At 40.2% G+C, this 12,925-nt stretch overlaps 3 protein-coding genes across 8 annotated transcripts in view; 1 reads left to right on the forward strand and 2 right to left on the reverse strand.

The window, feature by feature from the left end:
• The window catches only part of LOC109466545 (histone deacetylase complex subunit SAP130-A-like), a 20,454-nt gene extending 16,284 nt beyond the window's left edge, over positions 1–4,170 (forward strand). Inside the window, exons 16-19 of one of the 3 annotated variants that reach the window (XM_019764276.1) lie at positions 24–143; positions 688–788; positions 1,543–1,659; positions 2,789–4,163. In XM_019764276.1, the coding sequence (XP_019619835.1) occupies positions 24–143; positions 688–788; positions 1,543–1,659; positions 2,789–2,941 (491 nt within the window). In that variant the 3' untranslated portion in view covers positions 2,942–4,163. Of the gene's footprint in view, positions 1–23; positions 144–687; positions 789–1,542; positions 1,660–2,788 lie in introns of all 3 variants that reach the window. The other 2 variants (XM_019764277.1, XM_019764278.1) reach the window with 2 other exon arrangements.
• Positions 4,171–7,748: 3,578 nt separating this feature from the next.
• LOC109466525 (slit homolog 2 protein-like) lies at positions 7,749–9,791 on the reverse strand. Its single transcript, XM_019764249.1, has 4 exons — positions 9,502–9,791; positions 9,024–9,213; positions 8,667–8,945; positions 7,749–8,213 (listed from the first exon to the last, which is right to left on the reverse strand). Exons 1-4 carry the CDS (start codon positions 9,789–9,791, stop codon positions 7,749–7,751), a joined length of 1,224 nt encoding a protein of 407 aa, XP_019619808.1.
• Positions 9,792–12,493: 2,702 nt separating this feature from the next.
• The window catches only part of LOC109466529 (eukaryotic translation initiation factor 5A-1-like), an 8,921-nt gene continuing 8,489 nt past the window's right edge, over positions 12,494–12,925 (reverse strand). For all 4 annotated transcript variants that reach the window (XM_019764256.1, XM_019764255.1, XM_019764253.1 and 1 more), the window contains exon 5: positions 12,494–12,605. In XM_019764256.1, coding sequence (XP_019619815.1) covers positions 12,510–12,605 — 96 coding nt within the window. In that variant the 3' untranslated portion in view covers positions 12,494–12,509. The remainder of the gene's footprint in view (positions 12,606–12,925) is intronic.

The raw sequence follows: 12,925 nt of genomic DNA on the forward strand, positions 1-12,925 counted from the left end.
CCCCCTGTTGTTGTCTGTTCCAGTTGAGGATGTTCTGTATGTCCTGAAGCGGTTTCCTCGCCCCTCCCTCCTCTCCAGCTACAGGCACGGCTGGAAGGCCAGGCTCAACCACTTCCAGAGGTACTCCGACTTTAAAGTCAAAGGTAATTATCAACATTTTAATATTTCAAACAATCCATAATGGTTAAAGTTATTATCTTTAATTTCTTACCATCTGCAGTCCTTGTGTACTTGTACCATGTCCTGATTAGTGCTGTGTACTGGTTCACTGGACCGGTTCTGGACTTGTAAAAATGTTTAGGTTCAAGTCCATAAAAACCTAGAAGTCAAGATCCGATTCCGGACTTATTAAAAAACACAAAAACATGTCACATAACCCTTTTCTTTCCAAACCACCTAAAACCTTCCATAAGCAAAATCTGTGCTGCAAAGTTAGGAAAAACATTTGCCATTGGGCATTTTTAAGTGCCTGCCTGCATGTTTATGATGTTATGTGGCCAAAGTTTTGCTCTAACAACGTTGCAAGGTTGCCAACATGCAATTTTGTATATGCCATGGGTTTAGGTCCGGACTTACAAGTCGGGAACTGAACTTAAACCTCTGGACTTGAATCCGGATCTGAACCTAAATGTGGGTTTAGGTACACAGCACTAGTCATGGTGTGTGTTTGTGGCTTTGTTTCCTCAGATAAGAAAGCGTCCCTGCACGACGTGTGCAGTCAGAAAGGACTGGCTCAGAAGGCAGCCGGCTGGAAGGTGCACCACCTGGCCAACCAGCTGGATGAACTGGTAAGGACAACATGTACACTTCTGCTGAGCACCGGTACTGGTACAGTACTGGGAAAATCATTACGTACAGGGCCAGAGTACCAGAACATCAACAGCAGACTCTAGGCAATAGAGATAGAGACCTGCATGTTCCTTCTGCAGGCATATAATGAACAGCCATGAGATGATGATGATGATGATGTATGGTCCATCTGCAGGCATATAATGAACAGCCATGAGATGATGATGATGATGTGTGTTCCATCTGCAGGCATATAATGAACAGTCATGAGATGATGATGTATGTTCCATCTGCAGGCATATAATGAACAGTCATGAGGTGATGATGTATGTACCATCTGCAGGCATATAATGAACAGCCATGAGATGATGATGTATGTTACATCTGCAGGCATATAATAAACAGCCTTGAGATAATGATGTATGTTCCATCTGTAGGCATGTAATGAACAGCTTTGAGATGATGATGTTGATGATGATGACATTTGTCCCATCTGCAGGTGTGTAATGAACAGTCATGAGATGATGATGATGTATGTTCCATCTGCAGGCATGTAATGAACAGCTATGAGATGATGATGATGATGATAATGACGTTTGTCCCATCTGCAGGCGTGTAATGAACAGTCATGAGATGATGATGTTGATGATGATGATGATGGTAATGATGTACATGTATGTTCCATCTGCAGGCATGTAATGAATAGCCATGAGATGATGATGATGCTGATGATAATGTATGTTCCATCTGCAGGCATGTAATGAACAGGACACATTTGCCAAGATGTCCAGCTTCCACGATGGTCTGAAGGCTCCTGGCAAGAAAATCATCATGGAGGAAGAAATGAGGATGATCCAAGAACTGATCCAGGTGAGAATCACACGTCCTACTGCCCAGGATTTCTGTTCAGTTTGTACAAGCAGGGTTGGACAAGTTTTCAAAAATCCATGCATTTGCCCTATTGGGCAACTATATATATATTAGGTCATTTCCACTTGCCCAAACTAACTTTTCACTTGCCCAAAATATACATATTTCTATGCATTCTTACTACCACCAACATAATCTTTTTGTGGAGTTTATAATGTTGGAAGCTTTATTTATTAAAAAATAAGGTGGTTTGACTTGCTCCAATGTCTCTTGCCTGCTTATGTTTTGATGTCTATCAGACACCTTACTCAGGGCTTCACTCAGTGTAGCAGCTATACTTTGCATCCAAAAATTTACTTGACCAATCGGGCAAGTATAGGGGCACATGCACTTGACCGAACAGTACTTTTACTTGCCCTGCATGGGCAAGTGCGCAATTGGACTTGTCCAAAGAAAAAATGGTTCTCTGGAGTTATATAAATTGTGAACGGAGGAGACATTACATGCATACAGTTAAAATGACTACATTGTAAGACAACCAGCCACAGCCAAACAGTACGCAACCTAACTGAACACCAGCCAACACGTTAATAAATAAATAAGGTGTTTGGCGTTTGGCACATGTTCAAGAGGCCAAATACTTCTCAAATTACTAAGTCCATTAATCAGCGTTTGAAAGACATCTACCTGTAATCTTTCTCAAAAATGAAATTTACAATGATAATAAAGGTGGACCCACCAACAACAAGCTGAGGTCCTACAGACTGTTCAAATCCACCTATACTGAAGAAAAGTATATGAATATTGATAATCTACGGCACAAAACTGCCGTCTCAAAACTCTGAGTTAGTTGCCACAAATTACACATCGAAGCCGGTAGACATAACCGCACTCCCCTAGAACAACGGATATGTCGGTACTGTGATTTAGGAAGAAGTGAAGATGAGAAACATTTTGTAATAGAATGTAAACTATACAAGATTTAGAAAGAGAGAGTAGAACTTTATAGGTCTTCATTCATTCACTGTCTTATATTCAGCTATCTGGCATGGCTTTGCACTGTGTAACAGCTGAGACATAAGGTTCTGTAGTAGACTAACCCATCTGTCTGTCCTGTTGTGTGTTGTAGGGAAATATCCAGAGAGCCCAGCTCACTACAGAACAACTCAACGACACCAAACAACAGATGGTGAAGATTGTGGAGAAGCACAGGGGAGAAGTCTGTGACATCATCAAGAAAAACTGTAGCAGGAAGTCCAGCAAGAAGAAAAGCAGCTCATGAGCTTACAATGTGTCTGTCATCCACATTATGTAAACAAACTACACATCCCTTTGATCATCCGTATGAAAACGCGTTACAGTTGAAACCCTGACGCCTGGTGAACACGTAATAGTTGAAACCCAAACGCGGTCTTGCCACATTTCACGCGGTCTTATCGCTTCAATGCCGCGTTTGCGGATGTCAGACTCAGAGTTGGAAACTATAACGCTAGCTGTACTGTACCAGGGGTTCAGCTTCAATGGAGTTTTACCCTGACAATTATTGTAGGAGGCTGAAATCTGTATCTGTATAGCCGGTATAACTGCCTTTGGCGTAACACACTCAACATGCACAAAATGGCACATGTATCATTTTCATTTTATTCTTTGTATCAGGCTGGAATCCCTTATTGAAAGAAAAACATCAACATACATGGAACAACGTACAAATAAACAGACAGAAATGTATAGGGGTGGGTACCGGTTCAGCCGGACCGGATTAAACTGGTACGACATTCGGGAACTGAGTCCAAAAAACCTAAACGCAAAAACCAGATCATCAATCCTGATGTATAAATTTTCTGTAGATTGTACACACATTTTTAGATAATCTGGCCATGGCAGGTGAAGAAAATAACCATAAATCAAACTAGATTAACCTAAATCCATGTTTGTCTCTTTCTGTAACTGTGTTCAGCTTCAAGATACATTGTACAACTGGACCATAATATATAACACACTAGTGAGTGACTTATACTTGTGTTTCGCACTCTAAAATATGATACAGTGCTACTGTACAATAATCAGGTCCAGGTTTAGGTCCGAACCTGATCCTGAATTTTCTATACAGGTACCCACCCCTAGAAATGTACATGTATAATGGTTTAAAAAGTTTACTGTGTGTGGGACTGTGAGTGGTATAGCATTTGCACAGTACTAGTACTCATTTCAGATGCCAGGGGGCAAGTTATAAAGGATTGCACCAACCCACCCCACCTGGCGTCGAAGGTGTCGATGTGAAAGTGCACAAATTGTACTAGTACAGTCTACTTTCATTTTCAACTCCTAAGGGTGTGTCTTTTCTCTTTCCCTTGGGCCACATCAATTAAATTTATGGATGACATCCTCCACAGATTCTAAATCTGATGTGATAGGGCGAAAGAAAAAAGAGATTTCTACGCTTTCAAGTATTGACATCGTAAACCTGAAATGATACCTATATTGTGCTAAGTTAACTGCCAACTATCACAACATCTATTAGTTTACTGAAAAATAAAAGTTGTCAAAGTAAAATACAAAACATTAAATCAGAGCCTTGTCTTGTCTCCTCTCTTCATAGTTATCTGCCATCCACGTTCCGGCATGGCAACAGACATCTTTGTCCATTTTTGGCATGTTGACCACTTTCAAAGGACAATAAATTTCCTTTTTTTTTCCAAACTCAGGCAAAAATCAATGTACACACTGATGTCATCCATAAAATTACTTGCCGTGGCCTTAATATTATGATTTATGGATGTTCAATTTCTGTTATGTAGCATATGTATACCAAATTATAAAATTCTAAGTTTTATGTTTCCTGGCCCCCTTCGGAATAAAGAAATTGTCTAGATAATTTGAAGATTGAATAAACATATACATGTACTAGCCTAAGGGTAAAGTGAGGCATGAGTTGAACTCAGTTCTGATGGTAGGGTGCGTTAGGTGTTTATAGACTAACTTCCCACAAATTAAGAATGTAAAAACTTGACTCACTTGAAATTGCAATTTCAGCCTTCTACAGTGATACTGACAGTAACAGGTGGTAATAAAGTTGTTCAGGAATTCTCTCTGAAACTGTCGTCATAGGCATAGCTAGAACTACAGCAGCTGCTGCCTTACTGATGTATTGTACCAATGCACATTGTTTGGGCAACATTTAAACCTAAGGCCACACCAATTTGATTTGTTGTTTCTCGGATTTGCCCTGTCCATTTTTTTCTGATTTGCAATTTTTTGTTTTAAAATCAACTGCAAAATGCTCAATGAGACATATTTTGGCCCCAACAGTTGAAGAAAGACCTTTTCTTCCTAGTTGTTAAAGTTTTTCAATGTAACAATGCAATTTTGTTTCATCAAAAGTTCAAAATCTATTGTCATTAATTATAAACCAGCCTGGTATGTTCACTTTATGGCTCATATTGTAACATTTCTATCATGGGGTGCCTTGTCCTGTTGTTGTTTTTTTAATTTTATTTTGCCCTGTCACTTCATATTTTTTTCTGAAAAAAATCCGAGAAACAACAAATTATATTGGTGTGGCCTAAGTTACAGTTTTCAGTAGGTTCCCTTATTGTACAGGTTTGTGTGCTAATATAAGTTAGAGGTCTACATTTCTGGACCTTTATTCAACAATAAACTGTGCAGATACTGGGCAATATGCAGGTCTTTGATATTACTACCATGAAGAAATGATAATGAAAATGTTCTCCAACTCAAAACATCTGAACCAGATGCTTTCAAAAAGCTGACAAAGACCGAGGAAATTCCACTGGAATTTTCATTATGTAATATACGAACCCAGATGAATTTTCATGCTAAGAATAAATTAACAAATGAATCTGCGTCCACTCTGTGTTGTTAAGTAAGTCAGGACCAGACAAGATGTAATTCTAATGGGCAGATTTAACTTACTTCATACGAAGCAAAGCTTGAAAGTTCATCGGTGTTGGTACAAGTCAAAATGAAAAAAAAGACTTTACTCCCAACACTTGCAACAAATTTTTGCTGACGTTTAGTCTTCATTTCATATGCCCTCCATGCCATCTGCATAATGTGACGTTACAGAAGTGGTGGATTGCCTATTCCTTCATTTCTTGTTTAAATTTAAAACTTTTGATCCAACACAAAAAATTCACCTAGAGCTTTTGACCAGTCACTCTGGTCTTCCTCAGTAGACTGACCCAGTGAAACTTGTCACGTGGCTTCCTTGAAGTGTGACGTCAACACTGGGTCAAAGGTATCTGGTAGACGATATCGGCCCCCGTCGCGGTTCAATTTCTTGTGTTGGAAATTTACAGTTTAAACCTGTTTCATCATGAACTCTATACCAACATAGATGCATGACCTCTATACCAACATTGATGCATGAACTCTATACCAACATAGATGCATGACCTCTATACCAACATAGATGCATGACCTCTATACCAACATAGATGCATGAACTCTATACCAACATAGATGCATGAACTTTCAAGATTACATGTAGCTTAGTTCTTAGTGACCTTTCGAGAGACAATGTTATATTCACCATGTGAGAATCATTTGCTGATGGATTCAGTATGTTTTTTTACTGTCCTTTTTTCCACATCAGTAAATACATGACAGGGTCAGTTCATTTGAACGAAAACTGTAGTTGATACTGTAACGTGTTGCTTGCTGGTTCTCAGTTCGTTCCTTTGAATATGGTGATTACACAATTCATTAATCATTTTAATGGAATTTGAAAATGCAATGGCCTCATACCTTTACCAGATAATTACGGTTTGCATTGATTACACTAGATACGATTCTCATTTGCATAATATATCCACTGACAGTTGTTTCTATAGAAACGGCAAGTGTCCTTGGTGCTGAAATGGTATGCCCCTTCACTCGTCTGTAAGGCCAGGGCAAGTAAATTTTATGGATGTTAAAAAATGACGTAATCGATGACGTCATTCCGATGGAATTTACTGTTTCTAGCAAACCCAATCAGATTGTGGAAAAACACATTATTCTGATTTTTGTGATCAAAAAGCCCGTATATTCAAACCCTTGGCAACCCCCGACTCTCACGGAAGCAATTTTAATCGTTTCTGGGCGGTAAAGTGTTGACCTCTGAATTTGACTTCCGTATAATTGCGGCGAAGTCTCTCCATTTATGATGACTTAAACTGACATTCGTTAACAAAATTTAAAGTGTTTTTAGCCTACTTAGGCAAAACTGTTTTTTTTCTTCTACTTTTGGAGTAGGGCTCCATAATACGTCTCAAGTAGTCATCGGATATCTGTAGTCTATTTTCATTCGTCAACTACCTTGTCAATTACCTACTTGTACATTACTCACTGAAATGAGTACACACACGCACACACGCGCGCGATACTTAAAACAGGGAATCAGATATTTCAAATCAGTACTGGTATCGAGGGTTATAGTGAATGTATTGGCACAATCAAAGAGAAAGTCTGACATTGTGACAAACCGAAAGCCATATCCATTATTACATTGAAGTTGTCAGTTCCCTTTTAAACTATGCACATTTTCATGTAATACTGTAATACTGTAGCTAATTATAGTACATGTATACAATATCCGCAGTGACTGGCCATGTCATCCTAACACGTGAAAGGTGCTAAGTTTACTTAAAACTTAAGTATAAATATCACAGTATTTTTATCTTAAAACACCAGTCCTGTATCTAATGCAAACCTATTTCAACACTTTTCACATAACTTTCAGTTTTAATTAACATCAACCAAGCAAGTTCTTTTACCAGAAACGTGTGACTTTGATACAATTGTAGATACATGTACTTTAGATATTAATTCAACTCACTATATTTAATGTAAAAGCCACTGGATCATATATCAAAATTATCAATGCATGTTATAAGATAAAAACCTTAAGGTCCCATAGCCTTTTTGATGCCGTGGGTTGTTTTCCACGTTGTATTGGGTAATTGCTATACCAACTTCGAGTTACCACGCAAACTTTGATCTGGTGTACTTAACTGGCTTAGGACTCTTGCACAGGGTAACCATACTTTTGTAGGGAGTATATTCTTCTTCTTCGAAATATTAATTGGTTACTGTTGTTGTAAACCATGATGCAGCAGGGGTGTGTATGTGTGCTGCTGCTGCTTACTACTGGGGTTCCTCAGGGATTCATAGTTGTTACGGCTATTAGCACCGGGGACAGCTGCTGTCCGTGATTGGTTATCAACTCGTTCATCATCATTCTCATACACGATAATCTGTGGAACAGCTGTAACATCTTTAGCAGCTGCTGTCACGCGGCTGTTCACATATCTGTGGGACTGTGGACCTTCCCTTGCATATGCTATCTCCTCCTCATTGTCATACATGATAACCCGCGGACCAGCTGCGGCATTTTTAGCAGCTGCTGTCACATGGCTGTTCACATATTTGTGGAACTGTGGATTTTCCTTTGCAGATGCTACCTCCTCCTCATTGTCATACACGATAACACGTGGACCAGCTGCAGCATTTTTAGCAGCTGCTGTCACATGGCTGTTCACATATTTGTGGGACTGTTGATTTTTAGGGGGAAGGGAAGGAGGTAAATCCAAAAAACCAAAGCTGCCAAGGCTCTGCCTGTTGCCTGTATGTTGGTGTTGACTTTCTGAGCGATAACTTTTTATGCTGTAGTACACTGCTGACTCAGTGTCATCATCTGTTGGTACGTTATAGATATGCTGGCTGTTATCTGTATCAGATGTGCCTGTGGGATGTGTGGTGCTAAAGCCTTGCAAAGGATTAGGATTTCTTCCCCTTCTCTTACACATGTATCGTACTGAAAGGGCAATAGTGGAAATAATGAATAGTGCAAGAAAAACGCACAGAATAGCAAGCACGGGCACAGATAGGACAATGCCACCATCAGTAGGGCCAGAGTTACTCTTTGTTGCTATCATTGTCGACTGAAAAGCAAAAGGAGAGGCAGTTGAGTCAACAATGTGTTTTGTGCTGGTCGTGGAGAAGACCGTTGTCGTCTCTTCACAGATCAGGTCTTTAGGGTTTACATCCTGTAAGTATTGCCCTGTAAGGTTAGCAGGTCCAGCACATATGATCTGGTTTTCAAATGGATAAGACCTGTTCATCCTCTGCTTAAAGGGACCCATCCTACAGCCACACTGCCAGGGGTTGTTGCTAATGTTGACTGTTGAAATGGAGGCCAGTATGTCATATGCCATGAGCGGTAGTGTCTCTAATTGGTTATAATCTAATTCAAGCACTGAAAGCTCTGAAATATTGACAAAGGCCTCAACAGGGAAAGTATTGATGTTATTACCAGAAAGTCCCAGTGCTTCAAGCTGAAGTACATTGAATTTCCCTAATGCGTCGGCTGTGATGGTGCTGATGTTGTTGTATTGAAGGTCTAGAATACGCAGATTTGTTATGTCATTGAAGGAGCCTGTCTCGATATTGTGGATGTCATTCCTACCAAGTTCAAGCCTCTGTAAGTTTCCAAGTCCCACAAGTATGTCAGCTGACAGACTAGTTAACTTGTTATTGTCAAGCCACAGCTCTTCCAGGTTACCAAGACCCACAAATATGTTCGCTGAGAGGCTAGTTATTTGGTTGTTGGAAAGATACAACCACCACAGTTTACCAAGTCCAAAAAATATGTCAGCTGGCAGATTAGTTAACTTGTTATTTTGAAGGTGTAACGCTAGCAGGTTACCAAGTCCCTTAAATATGTCAGCTGACAGGTAACTTAACTGGTTGTTGTTAAGATGTAAGATTCCCAGGTTACCAAGTCCAGCAGATAGGCCGGTTGTTATATTGCCCAAATGGTTATTATCAAGGTACAAGTTCCGTAGGCTGGTCAAGTCATGGAAAGTTTCGTTATGGATCATGCAGATCTGATTGAAACTAAGATGTAAATTTCTCAAGCTCCTGTACCTTGCGAAATCGGACTGACTTAAGTTTGTTATGGCGTTGTGATCCAGGACAAGCCACGTGATGGTTGTAGGCAGGTCCTGAGGAACACTGCTGAGGTTTCTGTTGATGCAGATACAGTCTGATGAACAGCTGCTGCTGCAGGCTGCGGTCGGGCCAGCTTCTCTCAGGATGATCAGCAGAAGAACCAGCATCCTCGTCGCCATGTTGGACATACTGATGAGTCGCCTGTACAGATTAGATGCATGAGCTTAAACGTTCATATATATCGTCAGGATTCAAGTTTGGAAAGGCTCTCCAACTCAATAGGATCAATACGTGCTCATTTCTACTGGCCCGAACCAACTTTTCACTGGTTCAAAATTTGAAAATATTTTCACTGCTTTTTGGCGACGTCTCAGGGAGGAGCCTAATGGTATAGTATTAATATTGTGGCCCCGGGGCTCGTTCACTATACACTCAGAGGAGGAGAGACATTTTCTCCACAGGCATGTCTCTGACCCACATCTATGCCCTCATTGCTGGAAACCCTTGGGAAGACCTCTCTGCCCCGTATGGCCATATACTTTCTGTGACCCTGGGGCTCGTTCACTATACACTCAGTGTAGGAGTGCACTGTATCTGTCTAGAGACTAACTCTTCCTCAAAATGAAATGATGACAGTACCATGCAAACAATAACCCTAACAACAACCACCGTCGCCATAGCAATGTATGTTTTCATTGCCAGTCTTGTTGTTTATATTTTAAGTATTCACAGTTCAGTGTTTAAGTAATATTTCTCAGCGTGTGGCACAATGTCATGTCAAACCACAAACGCCACTTTACTCGTGCCATAAAACTAAATCCCTTTAAGCAGTGAGTTTCACACTTTCTCCAAGACAAGGTCTGTGTCTGTAGAAATAAAACAAAGGTAGAAATATTTATACAAAGAATCCTAATGTACTAGTAGTATCATTCATGGGTTATGTTTGAAACCACGAAATCTCCTTACTTTGCAACCAGCTGAAGAAATGGAAATCCTAGCCTAGGTAGAACGTTCCTTGGATCTGTTACTTTTAAGTATGGTATGAGAAGGTGGCTGACCGTGTAGTGCTGCTAGACATTTTCCCTCTTTGAAATCTCCTCGTCGCCATTTTGTTATGAGGCATGAGCTAAATATATTTAGAAACGACAATTTTTTTTTAATTTTTCTTTTATGTTCTGCAAATACATCTTGATCAAGAGGGTCGGGCACAGAGAATAAGTTGATTGACTCACCTCGGTATGGAAGGAAGTTGTCTTGAGTCTGAAAATCCTTAAAGTCTCAGGGAGTCCGTCGTAATTGTGCCTTTCAGTGTGTCCTAAACTGAGGTGGTTGGACTACCTAAGGTTAACCAAGGACGATGCGTGCGTCACTGCTATTGTCTTACATACCCACAGGTGATACCTGTGACAGTAAGGCATGCCCGTAGCCAGGATTTTGAAGGGGGGGGGGGGTTCTTCCCACTGCTTGAGGGTACCTCGAGCGCCGAAGGTGCGAGGTTCCTAGTGGGGTCCGAGGGGCATGCTCCCCCGGAAAATTTTGAAAAATGAACCTTCTAAAATAGCATGCATTTTTGAGAGGATTTCCAAGAAAAAAAAATCAGAGATAAATTTCTATTCAATGACAAAAAGAGCAGTTTTTCTACGATTCCAGTCCATCTTTTCAAGAAAAATCTTGGACCTTTACATAAAATGTGGACCAAAAAGTAGACCTTTACAGAAAATTTGGACCAAGAAGTGGACCTTTGAGCCTTGACCTTCGAACCCCCCCCCCCTGGCTACGGGCAGCCTTGTGAACACTGGCCCTTTTCCCACTAGGATAGAATTGTCCGAGCCGAATAGATTCACTGTGCTCCGGCTTTGATAATATGCTGTTTCTGATACAATATCATCCACTATTAGGGCTAACACTACCTTCTACACTGCTACTCAGCTAACATAACATAGTCAACTAGTCTATTTTTCTCGCAACCCTATTCTCCCCTGATAATTGCAGGTTTCATGTGGGTACTTTGGTTTCTGACGTCAGAGCACAGTTGCTCGACAGATGAGAGTGTCCAGCTTGTTAGCGCTTCGTGTGTTTCTGATGGGTATCTGTTTCCTTTGAAGGTAGTCATTTTTTTATTGGCCAAGGTTAAGCAGAGATGAGAAAGCCGTTGTACCAAAGAGTTGCGGTTCAATATTGAGGTGTAGTTAGGTTGTTATTGTGTTACTGATACCGCATGATCGTTTCTGAAGCCGTTCTAGTCTGTTCTCTCTCGAAGGAAACAAAAGACAGTTAACAGTGCTAGGAAAAATGATAAGAAAATGTTCTAATCCGGCCTCGACAATAGTATGTCACCAGAGTCTCACATTTTATTTGTTAGGCCACAGCAAGTAAATTTTATGGATGACATCCTCCGCAGAGTCCAAATCTAATGCGAGCGGGCGAAAAAAAGCAACGCGGGCCAAAAAAAAAAGGTTCGTACAATTTAAAATTTTGACTCAATCATTGTACAAATTGTTTTGATTCAGAGCCTTTTCTTGTCTCCTCTGTTCATAGTTATCTGCCATCCACGTTCCGGCATGGCAACAGACTTTGCCCATTGTTTTCGGCTTATTGACCACAGGCAGAAGGCAACAAAGTTTCTTGTCATTTTTTTCGAAATCAGGCGAAAATTAATGTAATGCGCACGCTGATGTAATCCATAAAAATTACTTGCTGTAGTCTTTGTGAAATAGAAAACATGATTAAAAGATATAAAGATAATATTTTTGGATGATATAGATGTCAATATTTTTTTTACTGTAGGAATACACGGATGTTGTTCAGGGAAATTGTGTGTGTTTCTAACATTTGAAACAACACAGAAAAATCTACACACAAATGAAAACCTTACACATAGTGAGCTGCAGCACGTTTTAATTTCTCATGAGATGTTCTGATTGTGCGAATGTTGCGATCAGCTCCATGGTCACCGATGTAGCTCTGTGCCGTTGCGTTGTAGTAACCGGTACCTGATGATAAAAAAAGAAAAGAAAGATACAGAAAGGTGATCATAGATGGCAGACTTCAGCGTCTTGTTGTAACACTAGTCATGTACAACCGCAGATTCCCAATATTAAATTTGTATTCCCGTGGTTAAGCAGCATTTTTCCAGACTTCTTATTTGCCCGCCCGCACTAGTTTTGGGGGTATTTAGAGGATGTTATTCATGAAATTAAGTCAGTATGACCTTATGTTTATGCTCAATGTCTTATCTTCATCAATGACCACTTAGACCACACCGGTTTTATTTATGGATGACATTCTCTGAAGACCCCCAAACTAGCTAGTG

This window comes from Branchiostoma belcheri, unplaced genomic scaffold, assembly GCF_001625305.1.
Source record: "Branchiostoma belcheri isolate BF01 breed outbred unplaced genomic scaffold, Haploidv18h27 scaffold169, whole genome shotgun sequence".
Lineage (NCBI taxonomy): Eukaryota > Metazoa > Chordata > Leptocardii > Amphioxiformes > Branchiostomatidae > Branchiostoma > Branchiostoma belcheri.